Source organism: Oryctolagus cuniculus, chromosome 3 (assembly GCF_964237555.1).
Source record: "Oryctolagus cuniculus chromosome 3, mOryCun1.1, whole genome shotgun sequence".
NCBI lineage: Eukaryota > Metazoa > Chordata > Mammalia > Lagomorpha > Leporidae > Oryctolagus > Oryctolagus cuniculus.
This window is the reverse complement of record NC_091434.1, coordinates 8,326,065-8,351,194: the sequence shown is the minus strand read 5'-3', so window position 1 is coordinate 8,351,194 and position 25,130 is coordinate 8,326,065. Positions and strand designations below refer to the sequence as shown.

The window sequence follows — 25,130 nt, the reverse complement described above, 5'->3', positions numbered from 1 at the left end:
TGAGGTATCAGTGCCAACACGTTGTTCATTTTAAAGAGTACACCATTAAAACTTAGGATCCAGGGTTCTAAAGGGAGCAGTAAAATAAGAAAATGCACTCTCTCTAATTGTTTTAATTCAGATATTCAGTCCTATGAATATGTAGTGTCCTTATTTGAGTTGATTTGGGCGGGTGGATGGGCATTTGAATGTTTAGTCAGGTAAATATTTTAATGATTGTATTCCTAATAGGGCAAAAAAGACGTGGCTCAAATTTTCAACAATATTCTCAGAAGACAAATTGGTACAAGAACTCCTACTGTTGAATACATCTGCACCCAACAGAATATTTTGTTCATGTTATTGAAAGGGTATGTACAATGTAATAAAATTTATATTCTTAGCTGAAAATAAAAAGGGAAGTTTCGCCTTGGGAGAAAACAGGATGGTGAATGTGGGAAGCATGTTCTCTGTAGTTCAGTCAGCTCATTTTCCTTGGATCTTGAACATACTTCCCTCCTGAAACTTCAGTGTCTGAGCTAAGTTGAGTTAGAAAATGTCCGGTACATTGGGAGTGTAAAATTCAGTGAGCCTCCAAATTCACAAATCTAACATGTCTGTCGTAAAAAATACCTCTTTTGTTGTCTTTGTTTCTGTTTTCTGAGATGAAAAAGTTGAATTCTTTTGTTGTCTTTGTTTCTGTTTTCTGAGATGAAAAAGTTGAATTCTACTGAAGTATTGGTTATGCATTAAAAATCCCTCTTTTGGATATGTGTTCACCCGGAGTGGCAGGAAAAGCCGCCTTGTCAGTGGAGTGTGGCTGCTGTGTGGCTTCACTCTGTTTCAACAAGGGACTTGTTTATGATGCAATGTCTTTGATTTTTACCTGTGTCCACTCATTAGCCCCTCTCCTTAGTGAGTCATGGCGCATCTTCCTGGAGTTACTTCAGGACTAAACAGGCATTTGTGTTTGGCTAGACTGTCAGCTTAAAAAGCAAACAAAAGCCCAAAAACTAAAACTTAAAAAAAAAAAACAAATCCTCTTCTCCTGAGCACCTAGCCTCCCCACCTGGCAAGGGAACCTCCCGTTGTCTCACACCAGAGTTGTTCGCCAGCCCCGGGGACGAAGTGCATGTGTTTGTCCGGGCCTGGCGGTGTTCTGTTCGCTTGGCGGGCAAGCATGCTACTGGCATGACTGGCGGCGTGAATCAGCTTGCTCTCCCACCCCAGCTTTCTAGCTCCCTCGCTCTGATTCCTGTCTCTGTGGTTTAACACTTCCCCCAAGTTCAGACTTGTTTAGACAAAGCATGAGTCAGTGCGTGTGCTTCATGCCAGCAATCTTGCTTCCTCCTTTCTATTTCTGACATCCCTGTTGCTTCTTCAGATATTGCCATACAGAACTTTTGGCTTCTGATTTTGTTTGTATCAATCCAGAGTTGAGTGTGTAAACATGGAGTGAGTAGCCTGAAATTTTGATGTTCTTAGAGCAGCTTCCAGATGCCTTTGTGTATTTTTTTATTTCCTTTTCCATAGAAACCAGTGATTGTTAAAATTCATAAATTAGTTAACTCTCTCTGTGTTTTCGTTTCAGAGTAGCCAGGGTTATGTCATGAAAATTGTTAAACACTGAGTAACTTAAAGACTTTTGGGATGCAATTTAGAGGTCAAAGCAGAAGCCTCCTCCAGAGAGGAAAAGGGGAAGCTGAGGTTGTGACTGGTGTTGGGGTCCGCCAGAACCCGCCCCACCCTTTGCTGCAGGAACTGTGCATGCAGCTAGCTGGAATGATGTCACTAACGTCCCAGCCCCCAGCCCCCCACCGCAGGGTTACTAGTGCTCTGTCATTCTGGCTTCCTCTCTTCCTTACCTGTTTTTCACCCTCTTCACATGTGATGGCACTTAGTATGCATCCCCAGCACATAATACACAACACAGCATCACACACGCCACGGCAGAACACACCAGGCACAGCGTCACATATGTAACACAGCATAACGTAGTCATGGTATGATTTACAGGCCTAGATTCCTTGATTTTCACAAAAATATCATTTTACAGTTAATTTGTATAAGTCAGGTTCCAAACAGGGTTCACAAACTAAATATGATTGATATAGTTCTTAACTGTCTTTTAATCTATAATAGTTAATGCCCTTTTTAAAAGAATGCCGTGCCATGTATTTGTTTAAGCACTGGGTCATTTCTTTAGAAAAATCTCATTTTGGATTTACATTTCTGTGTGTTCCTTTAACAAGTTCCACCGTAAGTTGATGGTTTGGTAAGAGTCATGTTCTCTTTAGGGACAAGAGCTCTCCAGGGGTGGCACTGGTTGTCCTACTTTTGACCGGTGGATGCAGGTGTTGTTAATCTGTAATCTGCCCATTCTGAAGTTCTCCATCAGACTTTTGCCATGTGGTTTTAGCATCTTCTGAGGATCATTGCCTAGATTAAAGTGGCATTTTCCTAGCTCTGTTCCTTATCCACATAATTAAATGTGTTTCTTCTATAAGGAAGAACATTTCCTTAATGATGGCCTCCGTATTCCAAAATACTGTCTGTAGAAGGACAGGCATCTTTTGATTTTGTTTTTGTTTTAGATTTTATTTATTTGGAAGGCAGAGTTACAGACAGAGAGAGGGAGAGACAGAGGTCTTCCATCCCCTGATTCACTCCCCAAATGGCTGCAATGGCCGGAGCTGGGCTGAGGCATCATTTTTTTAAGTATAATCATTTGGTGTCCTGAACACTTCCTTAGATAAGCATTGAATTGCTGTTGTTTTAAACATTACAAATGCAGGTTTTTGTTTTTTAAAGATTTTTTTTATTTATTTGAAAGGCAGAGTTATAGAGAAAGGGAGAGACAGAGAGAGATCGTCCATTTGCTGGTTCACTCCCTGAATGGCTGCAGCCGCCAGGTCTGGGCCAAGCTGAAGCCAGGAATCGGGTACCTCATCTGGGTCTCTCACTTGGATTCAGGGCCACGCACGTGGGCCATCCTCTGCTGCATTCCCAGGCGCATTAGCAGGGAGCTGGATTGGAAGTGAAGCAGCCGGTACTTGAACCACTACTCCACAACACTGGCCTCAGGTTTTCTTCTTTAAAAAGTAGATACTTGATGTTTCTCAGTCCACTGCAGTCATTACTTCCTTATGTCCAGATTGCCCTTCTTGGGCCCCCTTTCAGTTTGCTCCTGTATCCTCCTCCTAAGGCCTGATTGGTCTGTGCCAGCTTCCTTGCTTTCTGGCATAGGAGACTACCATGCTGATTTCAGAGGGCTCCTGCCAGGCCTGGAAACAGCCGCTTTTTCAAAGACTTTCGTAGATTCATGAGTTTAGACTACTTCCATACGACGTGATTATCTTCTGAGACTAAAAGTACTTTAATGTTAGAGACTTTGGGGGAATTATGCTGCATTTGCAGTCTTACTGCTAGTGCTAGTCTGCATTGGGAGGTTTTGTTACTGGCAGTTTACATGTTAATGTGCTCTCCACTCTAGTGCTAACAGGTTGTACAGCATAACTGTTTGCCTTGTACTCTTTGGGTTATGGTTTAATCATTCAGACAATCTTGACAAGCCTCCGTCAAAACCTGCCCAACTTGTTATCCCGAGCCCTCATGCCCTCGTCCTCTGCTGCCTCTGGGAGATCAGCGAAGATGAAGTGTGCAGTCAGCCGTTTGGGGGCAGGCGTTCCAATCAGCAAGAGCAGGTCATGCTGGCCGCCGTGCCACAACCCTACGAAGGAATGTAGAGCTGATCTTGGTGAGGATCTACGATGAGTGTTTCTGCGATGGGAGGGTAAAACTACCAGATAAGAAATTACTGCTCTAGGATTTCAGAGGATGAAGTAGAGGCTGCTGAATAAGACAGGGATTGGTCAAAGGAATGGCACTTCAGGTGGTTAGTGTTTCTGTAGGCAGAAGAACGGAAGAAGGTGTCCTGACAGCATGTTGTCAGGCGCACAGGTGCAGGAACGGGACTGGCCCTGACATGATTGGCAGCAGTGAGGAGGGATCTGCACGTTTCATGGCAGGGTGGGGGGCTGGTGGGTCCACAGAATGGTAGACCTGACAAGGGCAGGTGGCCATTACGCCCAGACATGTGCCCTTTATTTGATTAGCAAGATCCTAAACTGGAAATACTGTTGGTATACTTGTGAGTTGGGTATATTTGTTAAAAGAGATCTTGAACAAAGACTGCAGGTCTCCAGGAGTAAGTTACTGCAGCATTGGGGATGGATACATAGAAATGAAACCATGTTTCAGAGAAGTTCTTTTGTGGAGGGTGACAGGGTTTGATCTGAGACCTTTAGCTGAAGCTATGCAGAGGCAATGAAGTGCCTGAGTACTTGCAGAGCAGGCCCCTGGGGAGGGGTAGCCAGCGTCACGTCAGGGTGGGAGGTGGGATTGCGTGGATGCTCGCAGCTGGTTGGAGGGGACAGGTAGACTTGCCCGCGCAAGAAATAGAAACAGGGGGATAGAAAGGAGAACTGGGAGGGTTTTTTCCTTTCTTTTTTTTTTTTTTTTTTCCTCTTTTCTTTTCTTTTTTTCTTTTTTTTTTTTTAAGACAGATACAAAGATAGGCACTGTCCAGACATTCATTAGAATAGATTATGAGGTAAAGAGTGCTTTTTTAGCCAAGAGACCTATTTGTTGTTTCATTGGAGTTATGGAGGATTTGACTGTACAAAACCAGAGGAGCATCTGCGTGGGAAGAAATTAAGCCAATGTGTGTGGTTTGAAAGGAAGCAGAAGAGGTAGGGGAGGATTTGAGCAGGGAAGCCCAGACTTGGTGCCTGTGGGAGGGACCACGCTGCCCGCTCAGCCCTGAGGTGTTCCTTCCAGGCCTGGGGAGGGGAGAGGTGAGAGATGCTGTGTGTGGAGAGCAGATGAGGCTGTGCAGAGCCCCCGCATCCCCTCCGCTAGTACCAAGCCCTCAGCCCTGTCCTGTTTACAAGCTGCCTCCAGCGTGAGGTACTGCTTTGAGTGTTGAAGCAGTGAGATCAATGCTAAATATTTAATAGACCTGTTTAAATACTGGATTTCTGAATTTTGTTTTCTATTGTTTTTATTGTGCTTTGGGTTTGTCTTAGTGTTGAGGGCACCATGTGTAAAAACTAACCCCTATATGAAGCGCTGTGACCTTAAGTACTTCTTTCCACCTGTTTTAGCTTAGATAATGAACTTGTGGTCACATGGTCTCCTCGTGACTTTTTCCCTGGGCTGAAGGCTGTGTCACCAGGCAGCGCCTGTGCACTGTGCAGGGAAATTGACCCGCACAGGCTCCGCGCCCAGGGAAAGGCCCCTGTAACCTGCCGCAGCCGCTTAGCTAGGACGTGGCTCTGACACTTCCTGTTCTGAAAGTTTAAGCTGTTCAGTGTTGGGGTTGTAAAAGAGATATCACTTTTGGGTTTTTTCTCTTTTGTTTTTGCAGATATGAATCTCCAGAAATAGCTCTGAATTGTGGAATAATGTTAAGAGAATGCATCAGACATGAACCACTCGCAAAAATCATTTTGTGGTCAGAGCAGTTTTATGATTTCTTCAGATATGTCGAAATGTCAACATTTGACATAGCTTCAGATGCGTTTGCCACATTCAAGGTAACAAAAGCTTTCAACCTCTCAGTGTACTTTCAAGTCCGGTGGACGCCTGCGCAGCTTTTGCTTAACGTCCTCCGCACGGCTGCCCTCTAGTGGGAAGAAAGAAGAGAGTATTTTTTATACGTGTGATTTAAGACTATGCAGTAGTGTCACAGTTTAGAAAGAATGGGAAAGTTAGATTCTAAAGTCTGTCTAAAAGACATGTCCTACATGGCCAAAATTCCCCTTTTGCGTTAAATTACTCACTAAGTATGGTACATGAAATACAGGGCACTCAGCCCCCAGGTTGTCTCCTGTGTTGGGACACTCTGTATCAGCTTCTTTGTTAAACACCAGGTGCTGTCACTGGCTTCTGCTCAGGGGCCATATTAATTTGGAAAATACGTGTTAGCAAATACTAGAACCACACCGAAGACGGAGACACCCACATTGTGAGCAGACCTGCGGGGACAGTGGAGTCACTTCCCCCCGCCACCCTCTGCTCATGCCAGAACATGTCTGTTAAATCCCCTTGTGTGCCTTACCTCCCGTGTTGTAGGTTGGTGTTACACACCTGTCATGTGATGCCATTCTACAACACACAGCAGACTTATTTTTAGTAGTTCAGTGTTGTGTTACATAATGTGTAAATAAACAGTAGTCTTTATTTTCTCACAGTGAGGACAAGCCTTTGTATATTGCATTTTCTTTTATAAAATGTCTTAATGTATAAGTGACTATTCAGGACTATTTTAACATAACCAGTATTTAACAGGCTACCATGAACAGTGAGAAGTGGTCTTAACGGTGATGCAGAGCCCGTGAGATATGAGCACACACCAGGTGGAATACCTGCATCAGAATGAATGGATGCCCTTAGTAGCGAATGAAAGCCTGGGGACCTGGTCGTTAGGGCTTCACAGTGAATGAGAATAAAGTCGCCCATTACGTGAGAGATGCCCAGGGATTAATCTCCCAGAACCACTAAGCATGATGTCAGAATCCTAGGGTAAGACTCAGGTATATTTATGTCAGTTTACAAAGCAAAATAAGTGAATTAGGGATTATAACACAGAGTGGCCAGCATGATGTCTTAGGTGGCACTGCAGTTGGTGGGCTGGGCCCATGATTAGCTTCTGTGGATGGAAGGGTGCCCTGGTCTGAAGCAGCAGACCCAGCTGAAGGGTAAGGTAGTGGCACCATGTGTGAAGGTCAGACAGCCAGGACCCCGAGAGTGGCAACACTGCCTGCAGAAGGCTCACGGGAGAGGATGGAGGAGCAGCAATGAGAGCTCGGCCCCTGCCACGTGGAGGACATATTCCTGGGTGGCCAGACTGACTCCCCAGTGAGAGAGGTGTGCTGACTGCATGACGAAATGTGACTTTCAGTGTCTGGCGGTCTTGACTGGCTCGCTGATCATTTTGTCTCAATTAGTTGCTTCTTTCTGGTAATTCTCACCAAGGAGAAAATGGTGGTGATGGAGCCCTGTGAGCGAAGCAGCCCTGTTGGTTCATGGTAGCCTCCACCCCGAAGGAGGGAAACTTTGGAAAAAGTGCACTTGGGTTCTAAGGATGGACGTTAGAAGAAATACTTTGAGCCGTTTGGGATTCGGTGTCTCCCATGTTCTCATCACATGGAAAAGCGAGCACTCATTACAGAGGCCCCTAAACAAAGAGCTGTCCAGGAAACAAAGTGTAGAGCCTGCAGCTGTGACAGTTCCTAGAGAGAGGCACAGGCCTACCACTGTCACCTCAGGGTGGCACCATGCCTCCCCAAGAGAAACGCCAGTCAGCAGGGAGAAAGATCTCAGAGGCCGCTGTCTGTTCAGAGCGTGGGACCAACCTGCCCTCCCCGCCCCCGGAGAATGCACTCCTCACACAGATGCAACTCGTCTGTAGCCCTGGAGTAAAGCGCCTGCTAAATCCTACGAAGACAGTAACACTGCTCTAAACATGCACCTGAAGTCAGTCAGTCATAGCTTGAATGAATGGATACTGAGATAGTAACCAGATGGCCAAATATTTGTGATTTTTTTTCTTTTCTTTTCTTTTTTTTTTTTGAGGGATTGAGATGGGGAAGAGCATTAGGAGGCCAACAAATATATTTCCAGTTTCCAGAATAAAAGAAGGTAGAATCCCCAGAGAGATTCAGGTGATTCCCAAGCATTTTGGAAAGGAAAGCATGTACCCACAGCCAGCATGGATTCGCTCAGAGTGCGCTCAGTCATCCTAGTCTCATAGGTGCCAGCAGGTCAGGAGGTTGGATGTGGCTGCCTGGCTCCAGCCATGCTCTGCTGATAAAGGGACCCGCGTCTCTCCATCTGTTAAAAGCCAAATACCAAGGAAAGAGCTCTGTGCCTTCATGTCATCTGTGTCCGTGAACAACTAGCTGTGTGCATGCCTCCTTCAGGACAAGGAACATTTGCTGGATATCGAATGGTTCTGCAGATTTATTCTGGCCATCCTCTCCTGCTTCCCAGACACATTAGCAGGGAGCTAGATTTGAAAGGCAGAGAGAAAAATCTTCCATCTTGTGGTTCACTCCCCAAATGGCCACAGTGGCCATTTTTTTTTTTTTTGGTCAGGACTGAGATTTTCTGGAAATGACTTGGGATATGTTTTAACTCTAGCACAGGAAGAGCTGTCTAACTTTGAGCTCCAATAAGGAACTGCACGGCTGTAAGGACTGAGTACCTTGTCCTTAGACATAGGCAGGCTTCAAGTAGGACATACGTCGTTAAAATCATTCACTGTAAAAGTTGGCTGCTCTGTCTGCTGGACTGGGGAGGTGATCGCTGCCTTTCTCTGGTTTGCACCAGGGCTGTGGATACACCAGAATCCAGAGAGGCAGGAAATCGGAAACCCTGTTAGCTCCTGGACTTGGTCTAGGATCACGTGTGTCTGTGAGGTTGTCAGGTCACTGACCAGGTGCTGACTGCTGCCCTTTCCCCTTCACTTGCGACTCTGATTCCTACCCATTCCTGCTTTTTGTTCTCCAGAGCTCTTAGCACATTCTCAAGCTACGATTCTTCTCATCTCTCTGCAAGTAGAGGCATTGCCCAAGTCCCCATCACCTCCTTTATTTTTTTTTTTTAACATTTATTTATTTATTTGAAAGTCAGAGAGAAAGTTACACAGAGGAGAAGCAGAGAGACAGAGAGGTCTTGCGTCCTCTGCTTCACTCCCCAATTGGCCATAACAGCCAGAGCTGTGCCGATCTGAGGCCAGGAGCCAGGAGCCAGGAGCTTCCTCCAGGTCTCCCATACAGGTGCAGGGCCCCAAGGATTGGGCCATCTTTCACGGCTTTCCCAGGCCACAGCAGAGAATGGGATCAGAAGTGGAGGAGCCAGGACTTGAACCGGCAGCCATATGGATGGTGGCACTGCAGGCAGCGGTTTTACCCGCTATACCACAGCGCCAGCCCCAACCCCCATCACCTCCTTTCCCAGCGTGGAATTGGCCTTCTCGGTGCTGGCTCTTCGCTGCTGCATCTTTCCCACAAATGTTTTACCCTCATCCCCAGACCATGGAATATCCTTAACAAATGGCACTGGGGCTCCAAACCTATTTTAACATCAAAGAGTGTCCTCCTCTTTTTTTTTTTTTTTTTTTTAATTGCTTTTTTTGAAAACCAACAGATAAGGGGAGACAGAGAGAAAGATCTTCCATCCACAGATTCATTCCCCAATGCCTGCAGTAGTCAGGGACAGACTAGGCTGAAACCAGGGTTCAGGAACTCCGTCTGGGTCTCCCATGTGGGTGGGACTTCAGCTGTTACCTGCTTGAATTGAAGGCACAGTGTGGCTGGTAGGGGATGCTAGTGTTCCCAAGTGATTAACCTGCTGCACTGCCCTGAGAGTGTCCCTTTCAGTCTCCTCTACCTCAAAGCCGCTGACACTTGATTGCCAGATTGGTAACCAGTTCCTGAGTTTCCAGATGATAACAAATAAATGGGGAGATCTTAGAGGTGCCCTTTGTGTGTCCAGCCGAGAGCCTCTTGCTTCTGCTTGAACGGTATTCTTCGGGGAGGGTGTTTAGCCTGACGGTTACGATATTCATGTCCCATGTTGGAGTGCCTGGATTTAATTCACACCTCCAACTCCCAGTTTCCCATTTCCTGCCAGTGTAGACCTTAGGTGGCAGCAGGTAATGGCCCAAGTAATTGGGTTCCTGCCCCGCAGTGGGAGACCTGGAATGTGTAATATATTCCCCCAGCTTCTGCCTCCAGCCCCAAACTGGGCATCTGGGGAATGAACTAGCAGATGGGAGGAATATCTATGTCTAGTTCTCTCTCCCCCCCAACCCTGTCCCTCTCTTCCTCCTCTCCCCTCCCCCCATCTCAAGTAAATAAAATTTAAAATATATCTTTTAGAGTGAGTGGTCACTTTAATCAAATCTGCAGTAAAAACCTATTGCATAGCATGTTGACGTCTCGAGTTACCACCCCAGGTTGAGAGCCAGAGCCGCCCCAGACCCTTCCTTGCCCTTGGCATTCTGTCTCAACAGATGATGTCAGCACAGTGAGCAGTGGCTTCCTTTTTGTGCTTCCTTGTGCTGGCCTCCAGAAAAGTTTAGCCACAAAGAAGTAGAAGCGACAGAGTCCCTTGCTCAGGTCAGCAGGTTCTGAGTGCCTGTCCTTGTAGCACCTGCACAGGGGGACATCAGCCGCAAACAGACCAGCACAGCACGTTAAGAGGCCATGGGAGTATGTGTGTTAGCGCCTTCTATGCCTGCTGTATCGAGTCCACACATGTTCCTCTCCCAGGCATCTGACCCATGGACCCAGGTGCTCACATCCTGGAAATTCCCTTCCCGCCCTCAGCTCCTCCTTCCCCTGGGGGAACCTTGTAGTGCTCTGCCAAATTCTTGAGCTGGAGCATACTCAACCTCCTGGTTTTCTAATCAAGGAGCATGTGGAATAAAACTGGGTAAGTGCTTCCTAGGCATCACTGTTCTGGGCAGGAGCTGCAGCACACAGGCCCTCCCTAGCAGCTTGAACAAACCTTTGGGGTGGGATCAGGAGCCTTCATAAAAATGCACTTTGGGCCAGCACCGAAGCTCAATAAGCTAATCCTCCGCCTGCCGCGCTGGCAAACTGGGTTCTAGTCCCAGTTGCCCCTCTTCCAGTCCAGCTCTCTGCTGTGGCCCGGGAGTGCAGTGGAGGATGGCCCAAGTGTTTGGGCCCTGCACCCGCATGGGAGACCAGGAGAAGCACCTGGCTCCTGGCTTCAGATCAGCGCGGTGCGCCTGCCGCAGCACACCGGCCGCAGCGGCCATTGGAGGGTGAACCAACGGCAAAGGAAGACCTTTCTCTCTGTCTCTCTCTCTCTCACTGTCCACTCTGCCTGTCAAAAAAAAAAAATGCACTTTGGAGATGGCCTGATGTGATGTGTGACGTTTGCAGATGTGTTCCCTGGCTTTATGATTCATTCGTGAATGGGTTCAGTACTCAGATCTTGCTGTATGCTGGACACTGCATATAGGTGCTAGGAATTCAAGGGCCAGTGACCTATGCAACTTATAATTGAGTACAGGAGAGACTTGAATCAAATAACCGCACAAACAGGGTCAAGTCACAGCTGAGGCCGGTTCTGTCAGGCTGGTGAGCAGTTAAGAGGGGTTCCCTAGAAGTGCTCCCTGAGTGAGTGATGAGTAGCAGGTAACCAGGCAGAGGGGAGGGCAGACTGCACACGGCCCTTGGGGGAGAATGTGAACCGGAGGCGGGTGGCCAAGGAGCTCCCTGCGGGGTCTCAGACTCCCGGGTTTCCACCTGCGCTCAAGCTCTAACACTTGGCACATTTACCATGGAACAGTTTTGAGCGCTGCTTACGACCAGTGTTAAACTTGAACGTACTTCAGGATACACCACTTCATTGTATCCTGGGCAACCTTTGAACAGAAACAGGAAAGAAACTCCAAGTTGCCGTTCTCACCAGGGCGCATCCATTCCGAACTTCTCCGTCCCAGCAGCCGATCCTGTCTTTGCTCCTGGAGCTTCACGTAGGCTCACAGGAGGGGCTTATGATTCCTGTCTCTGGGAAAGCTGGGGTGAGGTCTGGGCTGTTCCTGAGAATACGGGGTAGACTTTTGGTTAAACTGATGGGTAATTCTACATTTTTTGCACTATGATTCTGCTTACTTAGGCACAAAGTTTATAATGTGTTGCGGCTTTTAAAAAAGCATCCTGTCTGAAAAAAGATTGCGTTACATACGAAACTGAATAGAGTGAATTCAGGGGGAAGAAAGTAGAGCCTCCAGTACTTTTTTTTTTTTTTTTTTAAGATTTATTTATTTATTTGAAGGAGTTACACTGAGAAAGGAGAGGCAGAGAGGGAGGTCTTCCATCTGCTGGTTCACTCCCCAATTTTCTGCAACAGCTGGAGCTGTGCCGATCAGGAGCTTCTTCTGAGTCTCCCACGAGCGTGCAGGGGCCCAAGGACTTGGGCCCATCTTCCACTGCTTTCCCAGGCCACAGCAGAGAGCTGGATTGGAAGTGGAGCAGGCAGGACTTGAACTGGCATCCATATGGGATTCTGGCACTGCAGGCAGTGGCTGTACCCACTACGCCACAGCGCCGGCACCAAAACTTTTTCTAACGAAAGACATTTCCCTTCTCTACCGTGAGCACTCGGCGCAGGATTGTGTTTGATGGTTTACCCCAACAATTAACGCTAACTTCCATTCCACTGTTTTGTTCTCTTTCTTTTTATATTTCCATTGCCTTATATATTTGTTTCTTAATGTTTTTTTAAGAGCTATAGATCCATGACTAGTACTCATTGGAGTTGTAATTTCACTCCTTTGTATGGAGTGAATGTTTTCAGTGTAGTTCATGCTACAGTGTTCAATATGGTAATTTTTAACATTTTTATCAGGTAAAATGGCGTGGAATGTTTTAGGATTATCTTTTCTGAAAGAATTTGAGTGCAGAACCACTATAAAAGTATTTTCTTTTTCTAGGATTTACTTACAAGACACAAGTTGCTCAGTGCAGAATTTTTGGAACAGCATTATGATAGAGTAAGTATATGAAATGTACTCAGATAACAAATTACAACTTTCTTCCCAGAAATGAGTGATTAGAATGATACGTTCCAGGATATTTACCTTGCTTCTTGTCTCTGAATGCTGGCTTGGTGTTGCTCGTCAGAAGCAGAACTGGATCTTTGCGGTCAGCGCTTTGCTCTCGGCATCTTTTCTTCGGAAGAGGAGGAGAGAGCATTTTGCTGCCCAGTGATACCATAGTTAAGATAAAAGGAAGATGAACGCGTTACCTGATTCCCTCCCGTTTCTTCCTTTTTTGTCAGTTCCTGCCCACAGGTATCGAAGGGGGCAGCAGTGCTAGGATGAGAGCAGCCCTGAGGGGTGGGTGGGCACCAGCTGTGCTGACGCCTCTGGGGCCGAGGCCAGGAGTGAGTGCTGGGCTGTTACAGGTCTGTCCTTTGCTGTGTGCAGGGGAGGACTTTGGAGTAAGCCGTCGGCAAGGTGCCTTCCAGCTCTTAGCGTCACACTCGTGGCGTGAGTGTCCCCAGAGCTGTGTAGGACTCGTGCTGCTGCGTTACTGCCTCAAGCCACACCAGCACCCGCGGGCTGCAGTGTCGCCTGTCCTCTGCTTTTTCTTTTTCTTTTTTTAATATTTATTTATTTGAACGAGTTAGAGGACAGATTTGTTTTTTTAAAAAGATTTGTTTATTTATTTGAAAGAGTTACAGAGGGGGAGAGAGAGAGAGATCTCCCATCTGCTGTTTCACTCTCCAAATGGCCTCAACAGCCAGGACTAGACCAAGCCAAAGCCAGGAGCTTCGTCCAGGTGTCTTGCGTCGCTGCAGGGGCCCGAGGACTTGTGCTGTTTCCCAGGCACGTTAGCAGGGAGCTGGACCAGAAGTGGAGCAGCCGGGACTCCAACCAGTGCTGCACCACAATACCAGCCCCAGCCTGTCCTCCACCTCTGCCAGCTGTGCTTGTTTCCTGAGACACGGCTGTCCCCCGCCCTGTGGTTCACCTACACATCGTCTAAGATCGGAGAGGATTCCTAGGGAACTTAGAGTAATAGTGCACTCCGTTGTTTTCTTTGCTGTTCGATTCAGTCATAAGGTTCTAGTAGGCAAAAGCCTGTGCTTTCTTCTGTGTTTTTCCCCATCTCCCGCCCACCAGCAGCATCTAAACAGTGCTGAGTGCACACTCGGCCCTCGTAAGGGCTTCGACCTTGCGGCCCCTTGTTTCTGTTTCTGCCCCTGTGTGTTTGGGTGCGGGTGTGCTTCTCTGTGTGTGTTGTTGGTTTGAAATGGGAGCAGCAGCCTTCCTGTGTCATCAGGGACGCAGCTCGGTAAGCATTTGATCAACAGCAGCCATTTGTTGTCCTGTCACACAGTCTCAGAGGTTTCTCAGCATACTGACATCAGAGGCCACCAAAGACACAGATGAGCTACATTCCAGGACACTTAGTATAAGCAGGGAGTCTTTTATTAAATTTTGTTATACAGTAGCTTCCTACATGGTACTAGTGGGTGACACAGGTAACAGGGTTTTAGAAGACTCTGAAGCACATCCCAGGCCTGTGTATGGAGCAGTGAGATCGAGGGAGAGGAGGCAGAGGTGTGGGTGAGTCAAAGAAAGTCTTGCATTGAGGTGTACTTTGGCTCTGGTTTTCAAAGACCACAATACTCACACTTCTAAAGCAAAATGGTTTCTTAAGAAAGAATATAGCCTTTTCTGGCACAGAACCTGGGACAGCTTTGTCCCACTGGCGTTCTTCAAGGGAAGTGCAGTTCAGTGTCACACAGTGACACCCTCGCCTAGGGTGGCACTGCAGTGGCACAGTGCTCCACGGAAGTGCCATTCTCTGAGCGACATCTAGGAGGGCCGCAGACGTGGGTGCGGGCGTGGCCGGGTGTATTCCCCAGCATCTGCCCGTGCCCGCCCCGAGGGGCAGTCGCATTCTTGAGGAAGGCACGGACTGAGTGTTGAGTGTGCCCCCACGGAGCTCCATAGGATAGCATCCCTGGCGACCAAGGGGCAGCAGAAAACCTGCGTTTTCCGTCAGGAACTTGAAATAGGTGTATTTTGTGTTGCCCGTTGAAGGCAGAGCCGATTATTTGGAGCATCAGTTTGATGACCATTTGAGAAGCTCCAGCTTGCTAGCACGTTGGGCAGCCTCCTGTCCTCCACGTGGAAGTGGTATACAGCAGCTCTGGGCGAAAGATATAAGCAAATCCATTTACAACAAACAAAGAGCTGTGGGCCAGTGAGGACCGTTTATAAAAACAGCAGGGCGAGGTCTGGCACACGGACCCCAGCTTGTCACTCCCTGCTGTGTATCACAGATGGATGGCAGATGAGGACCCGTCCTGACACATCAGCACAGATACTTTTCACGGGGACAGGTGACAAAGCAGCGTCCCCCAGGACCTGCCACCTGCACGAAAAGTCACAGCTCTGCAATCTTGGAACATCTCCAACTCATCCTCGCCCAGACACACATGTATACACACACATGTATACACACACACACTGACACATGCCAACACACATGTATACACACACTGACACACGTCCACACACATGCATATACACTGACACATGCCAACACACATGTATACAGACACACACACACACACATTGAGGGGGAAGCTTCATGAAGGTCATGGAAATGCACATTATCTTGTGTGTGTGTGTGTGTATGTGTGTGTGAGTGAGTGAGTGTGTGAGGCAGGGAGAAGGCTCCCATCTGCTGATTCACCTTCCCAATGCCCTCAGTGATGCTCTCCAGACTCAGATTGAGTTTGGGGTTCCTGGCTGTGGCCTGGCCCAACCCCAGCTGTTGCAGGCATTTGGGGAATGAGCTAGCAAATCGATGATCTCTGTGTGCCTCTGCCTTTTAAATAAATTTAAAAAGAAAAAGAGCTGATGTGAAGTCTGGGGTGACAACACTGGATCTGCACTAGGACCTAGCTGGTGCCAAGAGAAGATGGTCCAAGGGCCCTTTCCACAGGTGACCATCGGGCATCACCTGGGGCTCCCTGAGCGTGAGAGGACAGGGGAGCTGGGGCAGCCGCTGGCCTATATGGTGTTAAATGTTTGTATTTGAATTTTATAATGTTAGCTGCCAGTCTTTAATAACACTGATAAATGTTTTCTTGTCTTAGTTTTTCAGTGAATATGAGAAATTACTCCATTCAGAAAATTATGTGACAAAGAGACAGTCACTCAAGGTACGAGAGATTATTTTGTGCAGTTTATTTCTCTTCACACATGTTTGGCATTTGGCCTTGTGGAAAGGGAATGGGCTGGCATGGGCTGGAACACACGTGTCTCTGGCCAGGGTCTCCACAGAAAGCAGTGGGCTCAGCAGCACTGCATGTGCCCAGCCCCTTGTATGCAGAGACCCCACAGGCAGTGGGCATAGACTTGAGGCTGGGATTCACATGAACTAAATAAGCATTCAGCGCGGCTGTGGCTCGTGGACAGCTCTGGCTGCTGCGTGTCAAATCCGAGATGGACAGGTCCTTCAGGAACTTAAAAATGTCACAATTAGGATGTAAACTCTAGAACAGATTGACAAACAACAGGCCGTGGCCCAAGTGCAGCCAGTGCCCATGTTTGTAAATAAAGTCATGCAGGAACGCAGACATAGCCGTTGATTTCTCTGTTGTCCACGGCTGCTCCAGGTGTGACAGCATATTTGAATGGCTTGCGAAGGCTAAAGTATTTACTCACCGGCCCTTTACAGTTTGCTGACCCCTGCTCCAGAAAATTCTTAGGCTAGTTAATGAAAGCCTGCGCCCCATTCTGTCAGTGCGTGGGCCCAACAGGAACTGCCATGGGAATCATGAAGGGTTCACGGGGGCGCATGCTTGTGTGTGCCACCGGCCAGGTTCGTCATACCTTCTGCTCTGCTCAGATCTTCCCCTCCGAGGTCTGGAGTTCATGTCGATGAGGGCCCTATGCCTGCCTTCCCCATCCCACCCTGAGGAGAAGGCCCCCGAGGACTGTCTTCCCTGGAAAGACAGTGAAGGGCATCAGGAGCCTTCGACAGCAATGCTGTCTGCTGACCCTGCGGTCGCTGCGCAAGTCGCCCGCTCAGCGCCTGCCAGGACTGCTCTCGCCCAGGCCATCTCAGTCAGTGCTGAGGGTCCTGATCTCAGCCTGGGCCCCAGCCCCAGGGCTTCCGACTTGACCATGACTCTGATGGTGCGTGAGGACCCTCCCACCTCAGTGTTCTGCAGAACTCTGGGAGCTGCTGGAGGCACTTCCTCCCTGCACATCCATGCGACAGGAGGACACCTCAGTGTCCTTGCTCCTCTGACTCGGCCCCAAAGGGCCAGGGCATAGTGCTCTTCCCCAGCGTTCTGAGACAGCAGCCAGACAGGACTGCCAGGACAGCAGCACCTCCTTGTGGTGTGCGAGAGCAGAGGGTGGCCATGTTTCACAAATCGATAAACTGTGACCAAATTGCAGCTCGTTGGTTAAGGAGAAAGGCTTTCAGAATTACCAGCATGAAAAGGAGGTGGCCACTCCACCTGTGCACCCTGGGCGTAGACACAAAGCAGGTCGTCTTTTGTCAGTAGCTGGTTCCCTGCCTGAGACTTTCAGTTCTTCAATTTTGTGTCTAAAGAAATTGAAGAACTACCAGTCCTTCAGGGACCTGGGGCTCAGTGAAGTGAGCCGTTGGCAGGCCTCCTCTGATAACACGATGTCAGGCTGCTTAGCTAGAAGTCAGCCACCTGGGGACTTCAGATGGGTAGAAGGCAGCCAGGAGCAGCGGAGCCACGGCACAGCAGCTGTGCGTGGGCGCTTCTCCCGCAGACCCCCGCCTCTTCCTCTCAGGCCTGCCGTGCCCCTTGTACATGCGCACACTTTGGTCACCCACGGCGCTGTCTTGAGATGCAGGCACCTTTTATCCACTCCCAGTGCACAGATGAGAAACTGAGGCACGGGAAAGTTAAACAACATGCTCAGGGCTACAGCGCTGACAAGGAGTAGGGAGCCAGATCCGAGGCCAGGCCAGCTTTGCCCAGGGCCCCCATCCCCAGGCGCCGCACAACGCCTGCTCCTCCCACCGGCCTCGCAGCCTGTGGCTCTCACAGCCACTGCAGTTCGCCAGTCCTCCGAGTCCCTGCTCATATATGCTTACTAAAGGTGTTACAAGATGTTTGTTTCTTTAAATCCTAATGTAAGGATGATTGTTTAAATGTCTTCGCAGCTTCTCGGTGAACTACTGTTAGATAGACACAACTTCACAATTATGACGAAATACATCAGTAAACCTGAGAACCTCAAGTTAATGATGAACCTTCTGCGAGACAAAAGTCGCAACATCCAGTTTGAGGCCTTTCACGTTTTTAAGGTAGAGTACGAAGACGAAGCCTTCATCCAGAGCTGCTCAGTGCGCTTCAAACAGATTGCGGGGTGTTGCCCTCACTCTGGTCGTCTGAGTGATGGAGTTCCGTGTCGTCAGTGTTCATGTTCGTGTGGTGTATGTAACATTTAAGCAGAAAGATCTAGAAATGTGGGATACTGAATTTGAGTGCAAGAAAGTTTATCTTCCACATTAGAGGATTGCTTATCACAAAGTGAACCATTTCTTCTTTTTTAATTTTTTTAAGTTTTTATTTACTTGAAAGGCATAGTTAAAAGGGGAGGGGGAAAGAGAGACAGAGATTCCATCCACTGATTCATTCCCTAAGTGGCTGCAGCATGCGGGGCTGGGCCAAGCCAAAGCCAGGAGCCAGGAGCTGCATCCAGGTCTCCTACCTGGGTGGCAGGGCCTTGCCGTTGCTCTCCCAGCTACATTAACAGGAAGCCGGATTAGAAGTGGGACAGCCAGGACTCGGACCAGCAGCCACATGGACCTGCACTGTGGGCAGCAGCTTAACCCACCGTGTCACAATGCTGGCCCCAAAGCAAAACCACTTCTTAGTGGTTTTGTAGACGCTAGTTTTCTTCCTTCCTTCTCCCCTTCCGTAAGATAGAGAAGGTTCCTGTTGCTGGCTCACCCCCCAGATGCCTGCGACAGCAGGGCTAGGCCAGGACCCCAAGCCAGGACTTCCAGGTAGGCGGCAGGAACCCATTACTCGAGCCATCATTGGTCTGCATTAGCAGAAAAGCTGGAGTCAGCCAGAGCCAGGAGTTAGATGCAGGCACCTTAACAACTTGGCCAAATGCCTGCGCCCTGGGGTTTTTATCCCCTCCCCTACCCCTCTGTTGTTTTTTTTTTTTTTTCTTTGAAGCTTTTTATTTATTTGAAAGGCAGAGGGACATACAGATCTCCCATCCACTGGTTCATTCCCCATATGACCGCAGCAGCCAGGGTTGGGCCCAGCCCCACTAAAGCCAAGTCAGGAATTCAGTCCTGGTCTCCACCATGGGTCACAAGAGGCCAACTCCCTAAGCCGTTCCCTGCTGCCTCCTGGGGTGCACTTCAGCAGGAAGCTGGAATCGAGAGCAGAGCCAGCACTCATCCCCAAGCACTGTGAGATGGGATGCCAGTACACCGGCCGGCGTCTTAACCACTGCACCCCACACACGTCCACCCCTTGGATCTTGGTCTTAAAATCTGGGGTCTGTACTGTGGCACAGGGGGTTAAGCCCCTGTCTGCAATGCTAGCATCCTGTATTGGAGCACCAGTTCAGGTCCCAGCTGTTCCACTTCCCATCCAGCTGCCTGCTAAGGCACCTGGGAAAACAGCAGGGGATAGCCTGAGTACTTGGCCCCTGCCACTCACACGGAGACCTGGATGGAAGTCTGGGCTCCTGGCTTCATTCTGCCCTGCCCCAGCCATTGAGGCCATCTGGGGAGTGAACCAGCAGGTGGAAGATCAAGCCCTCTCTCGCTCAGCCTTTCAAGTAAAAGAAAAGAAGCATCCAGTTAGCCCTCCCGTGCCCAGGAATTATTTCTGCTCATTTTATTCTGCAGTGCACATCTGTAGTCAGCACCAACCACTGTTTCAGGCTAGCGGGATGAGCTAGTCCACTCTTCCTGTGCTAAAACATTGAACGTTTTTTCTCCAAGTTGTAAAATCAGAGCTTCTGAAGCAAAGTCTAATTCCCTGATGTCCCGCCTGCCCCGGGAGGGCACCGCTCTGTGCTGTGAGTGACGCGGCCTCTCCCTGTGCAGGTGTTTGTCGCCAACCCGAACAAGACGCAGCCCATCCTGGACATCCTGCTCAAGAACCAGACCAAGCTCATCGAGTTCCTCAGCAGGTTCCAGAACGACAGGACGGAGGACGAGCAGTTCAACGACGAGAAGACCTACTTGGTCAAACAGATCAGGGATCTGAAGAGACCGGCCCAGCAAGAAGCCTGATTTCCAGTAACCCTCAATGTTAAATGCAAGTTCAGCACCTGCTGTTAGCTGTTCAGCGTCAGGCACTCTTCCCGATCCATGAGGAACATTACTGCTAATCTGCTGTTAAGTGAACGGTTTTCGTTTGACCTTTCTGTTCTTAGTCCAGGTTGGAGCGCGTAGCTGCTGCTGCTTGCACACTAGAGCACACGTGGGCTTTTCCTTGATCTTTGTGTCATTTCAGAGCTCAAAGACTCCACTGCTGTGGGAGTGCTGGACACAGCTGGCTTCCTGGAGGCCAGCACGCAGCCGAGGGTGGCTAGGGGGGCGGGCGCCGACCCCGTCCACCTAGACCTGTGTGTAGGCATTGCCCTGTGGAAGACAGCGTGCGGCATGGCGCGCGCACCTGACCCTCACGGCAGCTCCTGGGCCTTCGCCGAAGGAAGTCAGGGGAGCCCTGTCCCAGGCGGGAGGCTCTGGGGAGGATGAAGGTGGTGTGCGAATAAATTGATACACTTAGCAACTTCTCACAGTGTGAAGCTTCCTGGGGTCACGAGGGAAGTGTACATATGCTTTTCACGGCTTTCTAGGGTTTCTGACATTGGTTTTCTTGAGACTTGTAAACCTGGATATGTTGAGGGTATTTGTTGATTTTACTTTTTGCAGGTATTTTAAAACAGTAGAGCTAGCAACAACACCTTGCATTTCATTTCAACACTGCTCACAGGTTTCTTTTGTATATAATTCTTAGAATGCTCATTTCTTTTAAATGGTTTAATTTGTACAGCAGAGGAATGTTATTGTAGTAGTATGTAACTATTACCTAATACTGAGTTTTTGCAAAAAAATGAATGCTCATATGTAATTGAAATACTTCAGATCACATGAAAATGCTGATTTAACATTTAAATATCACAGCATTAAAAGAAACAAAAAGTAAACCAATCCTTTGTATTTAGTTCCCTAGTGGGGTGCCATCAACAGGCTGAACTCTAGACCTGGAACTGGGTCAGCTACGCCTGCACAATATCGACCTCATTCGGAAAACGGAGTTGTGAGTTTGCCAGGTCTCTGGGTGAGGCTGGGGCTCCGTGCGGGGAAGACTCCGTGGAGCGGGCGCCTCTTCTTGCTTAGAGCAGCTGACCCGTCCCGTGGTTGTGAAGCTGAGTGGTGACCACCTCGGCTTCTCCAGGACAAGAGTTCCGGGCGGAGGTGTCCTGTGGGAAATGTATTTTTTTTAATGTCCTGTTCCTTAATGCTGCAAATTACCAGTATTTATAAAGTAACTGATTTTGCACCACTTTTTTGTTACTGTGACCATGGCAGAACAATGTCTCCTAGACTCTTATCTATATCAAGTTATTAGAATGGGATCTGTTCATCTTAGAGATACGAAGATCACAACTAACAACTTACCAATCAGAGTTTGCCCGTTCGAATTCAGCATGGCTGTAGCTGATCAAGAAATTCATATAATTATTCTTCGCTAGCCTCTCTTACTAATTGAATGATTTATCAGCCAGTAAACAGATGTTCCAGCAGGTTCTAGGTCCCCTCCAAGGAATACCAGGTAGGAAAGTGGTTCCCGAAATACCCATCGAATTCAAATTCATGAAACTAGCAGTCTGCATTGTAACTGGTTGTCCCAAGCCCATCTTTGTAACACCCTGTGGGAAGGGAGTCGTGTTTTTCTGCCAGACGTGGGGAAAGCGATCGGCCCTACAGAACACTCTGGGCTGCTTAGGAAGACACCGTGGCCGGGCCGTGGCACTGCTCCCACAGGCTAATGCCGGGCACCTGGGTTTAGTGTGAAGCCATCCTGCGGTGACGGGTGCCAAGTAGAAGCGCTCCTTGCCGAGCCAGAGAGCTCTCAGGGCTTCGGACAACGCGGCCGCTCCCACTTGAGCGCTGGGGCCTGCTCTGTGAGGAGGGGTGGCCTCGGTGGCCCTGCCGGGGCAGGGGGCGGGGGCTGAGGGTCCTTCACACTCTGTTGGTTTCTAAACAAAGCAATGTGAAAACATTCAAAGTGGAACAGTTGCATTTGAAGCTATGATCATTTAATATATTCATATTACCAAAACTATTATATCGAAAGTGGTTTCTTTTGTGTTAAAGGTTTAATTACATTTGGCAGTTACTTAATGTGATTTTAACCCTTTAAGAAAAAAAAGTGGAGATGTATACAGTTGTTAGCAATGCCATGAGAGCATTTCCTTTCTCCTGAGGAAAAGTGAATTTCTTAGAATATCTGGCTGGCCCTGTAATTTAAATTAAAATAAAAATTTTGGAGAAACAGCATTGTCTGTCTTTTTGGTACCTTGTAGACTCTTGCGTCTGTGTCACTGGACAGCCCAGTCGGGAGACACAGAGGTATGTGTGCTCTCACAGCCTGGGCAGGAAACAGTTAACGCCCACTCCCCTTGAGTTCTGCCCTGGAAGTCACCTGTCTTCTCCCTCCCCACTCCCACACTCATGTTGGCCTTGCTCTGCCTGGTGTCACAGTGAAGTCGTTACTATGCCTTTTAAAAGATGGATTTATATATTTGAAGGGGAGAGAGATCTTCCATCTGATGGTTCACACCCCGAATGTCTGCAACAGCCAGGGCTGAGCCCAGCTGAAGACAGAAGCCGGGAGCTTCCTCTGGGTCCCCCATGTGGGTGCAAGGGCCCCCCATGTGGGTGCAAGGGCCCAAACCCCTCAGCCAGCCTCTGCTGCTTTTCCCAGGAGCAGTAGCAGAGCAGTCAGGACTCAAACCAGTGCTCTGATACAGGATGCCAGGGGCCCGCCCCACTCCCCCCAGTGTCAGTGCTACACCATGCATGTAGACTGTGAAGTGGTGAGTGGATCCTTGGTCCCTGACCCTTTATTAGCAGTCCAACCTGGGCAGAAGTGTGTACTGGGGCTGGCGCTGTGGCTTAGCAGGTAAAGCTAAGAGTGCCAGTTCGAGTCCCAACTGCTCCACTTCGATTCAGCTCCCTGCTATGGCCTGGGAAAGCAGTAGAAGATGGCCCAACGCCGGATTCTGTCCTGGTTGCCCCTCTTCCAGGCCAGCTCTCTGCTTGGCCCGTGAGGGCAGTGGAGGATGGCCCAAGTGCTTGGGCCCTGCACCCCATGGGAGACCAGGAGAAGCACCTGGCTCCTGGCTTCAGATCGGCGCAGCACACCGGCCATGGCGGCCATTGGAGGGTGAACCAACGGCAAAGGAAGACCTTTCTCTCTGTCTCTCTCTCTCACTATCCACTCTGCCTGTAAAAAAAAAAAAAAAAAAAAAGATGGCCCAAGTCCTTGGGCCCCTGCACCTGCATGGGAGACCCGAAGGAAGCTCCTGGCTTCAGGTAGGCTCAGCTCTGGCCATTGTGATTATCTAGGGAGTGAACCAACCAGCGGATGGAAGACCTCTCTCTCCCTCTGCCTCTCTTGTTAACTCTACCTTTCCCAAAAAAGTGTTTACTGCTTACCACCACGAAACTACAGCAAAGGTGAGAGAACCATGCAGGCGAGGTGGACAAAGGCCTGTCTGCGGGGCTGCCTTGTTTTGGGGGGCATGTGCACCCCCCTGTTTCCTTCAACCCCTTGTCTGTAAGCAGGATCTCCATTCTCTGCTGAGGGCAGGGGATGTGCCCTGGCCAGTGGTGCCACCTCACTGTTGCTGTGGATTTCTTCTGAGGAGCGTGGTGGGGGCAAGAGGCGCGGAGTCACCACACAGATCCCAGGAGTCAGTGAAAGCAGGCGAGCAGCCTGAGACTCATTTATTTCAGTTGGTACAGCAGCTTATATAGCCAAGGCAGCCAATCTGGTCAAGGGGCAGTCTATGCCCTAACCAATCACACCCTGTTGCCAGGCAGTTTCCGGAGCCATCCAATCACAGCCTATTGCCAGGAAGGCTCCATTGCCAGCAGCCATCTTGGCATGGCCTTCTCATTCCACCACACCTCACCTCTGCCAGCTAATTCAGTCTGCTTGTGTGTTGTGCTGCTGCAGCAGTGGCAGGGTCCTGTTGGGTCCTAGTGTCACTGGATGGCCACCCCAAGGGCTGTGCTCATGCATCAGCTCCCATTCTACTTCCTACCAGTCACCAGCTGAAAGCCCACTTCCCCTTGCCACAAAACACTGAGATCCAGGGGCGCCCTGGAGGGTGATTTCCCACCCCATCATCCTGATTTGCAAAGGTCAGACAAGGTCACGTGAACTCTGAGGGCTGCAGAGCTCTGCACCGTTCTGTGCCAGACGCTGGGGTCACCGCAGATAAGGAAGAATCCCACAGGAGCCCAAGGTGACCTTCAGGGAGCAGAGGGCGGCTCGAGGCACACTGCCCTGCCAGGAGCTCCTGGGTTGGCAGAGTGTGGTCTTTGAGAGCCTGGTGCCCACCCCCTGGCCACAGGTGTGACGGACAGGTCAGATTCAGCCTGCGTGGCACCCAGATCCTCCCTCTGGGTCCCGTTACAGCAGCCCCCCAGGAGGAGCCATCTGAACACGGCCCTAAAACGCCCATCAGCTGCGACCACCAGGATTTCATTTCCGTCAACCACAGCTCCGCCACGCACCTGCCAGTGCGGCCCAGGATCTGATGAGGGCGGTCCCCTCCCTGCGTTCCCCTGAGACGGGCGGAGGAGGCCTTGGCGGTCACGGTCAGTCTGCCCTCCCGCACCTGGCACTGTTCCACCGAATCGGGGCTGTTTCTAGGCAGGAGATGGCGTCCTCTGCCATTTGCCAAAATCTCCTTCCAAGGTGGTGTGAAGTTCAAAACCAGATCCCAGGGCTTTCTGGGGAACATTTCCTGGGTTCTCCACAGGCCTAGGAGGGTTTCACACATGAGCTCTAGCTTGCCAGGTGCCCTGTCACTTGGCTGCAGGTTCCCGGCACCCAAGTCTCTGGCTGTTCTCCATGGACGACCCGAGCTGGCAGCTGGTGCCAGTAGCCAGCGGGGCAGGCTTCACAGCCGGCCCCCTCCTTCTCTCCCCTGGGGCACTGGAGCCGGGTGGGTGTGGTCCCGGGGAGCCAAGGCCCCTCCCCACCAGGGTACCTGGGCATTCCCTCCCATGGTACAGTCTACCTGCATGGAGAAAATGGTGGCGGGGTCCCACCAAGTCAGGCCACCACTGCTAACCCACATGGCAGCCTCTCGAACTTAGCCAAGTCCCTCTGCGGCGTGGGGCTCTCCCTCTTGGGGACCTGCCGCCAGGTCCTGGGGTGCCCCCTCATACACGCTTCTGCTAACTGGGGCCACTGATGGTAACAGCCAGTGCTCCTGCCCTCGGAGCCCCACGCCCAGCACACCAGCCAGTTTGATG

At 49.6% G+C, this 25,130-nt stretch overlaps 1 protein-coding gene across 3 annotated transcripts in view; it reads left to right on the top strand.

Annotated features, from left to right (window-relative positions):
• Window positions 1–22,133, top strand: part of CAB39 (calcium binding protein 39) — a 93,540-nt gene extending 71,407 nt beyond the window's left edge. For all 3 annotated transcript variants that reach the window (XM_002712517.5, XM_051848108.2, XM_070070080.1), the window contains 6 exons: window positions 232–350; window positions 5,408–5,576; window positions 12,515–12,574; window positions 15,700–15,765; window positions 17,757–17,900; window positions 19,671–22,133. In XM_002712517.5, the coding sequence (XP_002712563.1) occupies window positions 232–350; window positions 5,408–5,576; window positions 12,515–12,574; window positions 15,700–15,765; window positions 17,757–17,900; window positions 19,671–19,859 (747 nt within the window). In that variant the 3' untranslated portion in view covers window positions 19,860–22,133. The remainder of the gene's footprint in view (window positions 1–231; window positions 351–5,407; window positions 5,577–12,514; window positions 12,575–15,699; window positions 15,766–17,756; window positions 17,901–19,670) is intronic.
• The last annotated feature ends 2,997 nt before the right edge of the window (window positions 22,134–25,130 follow it).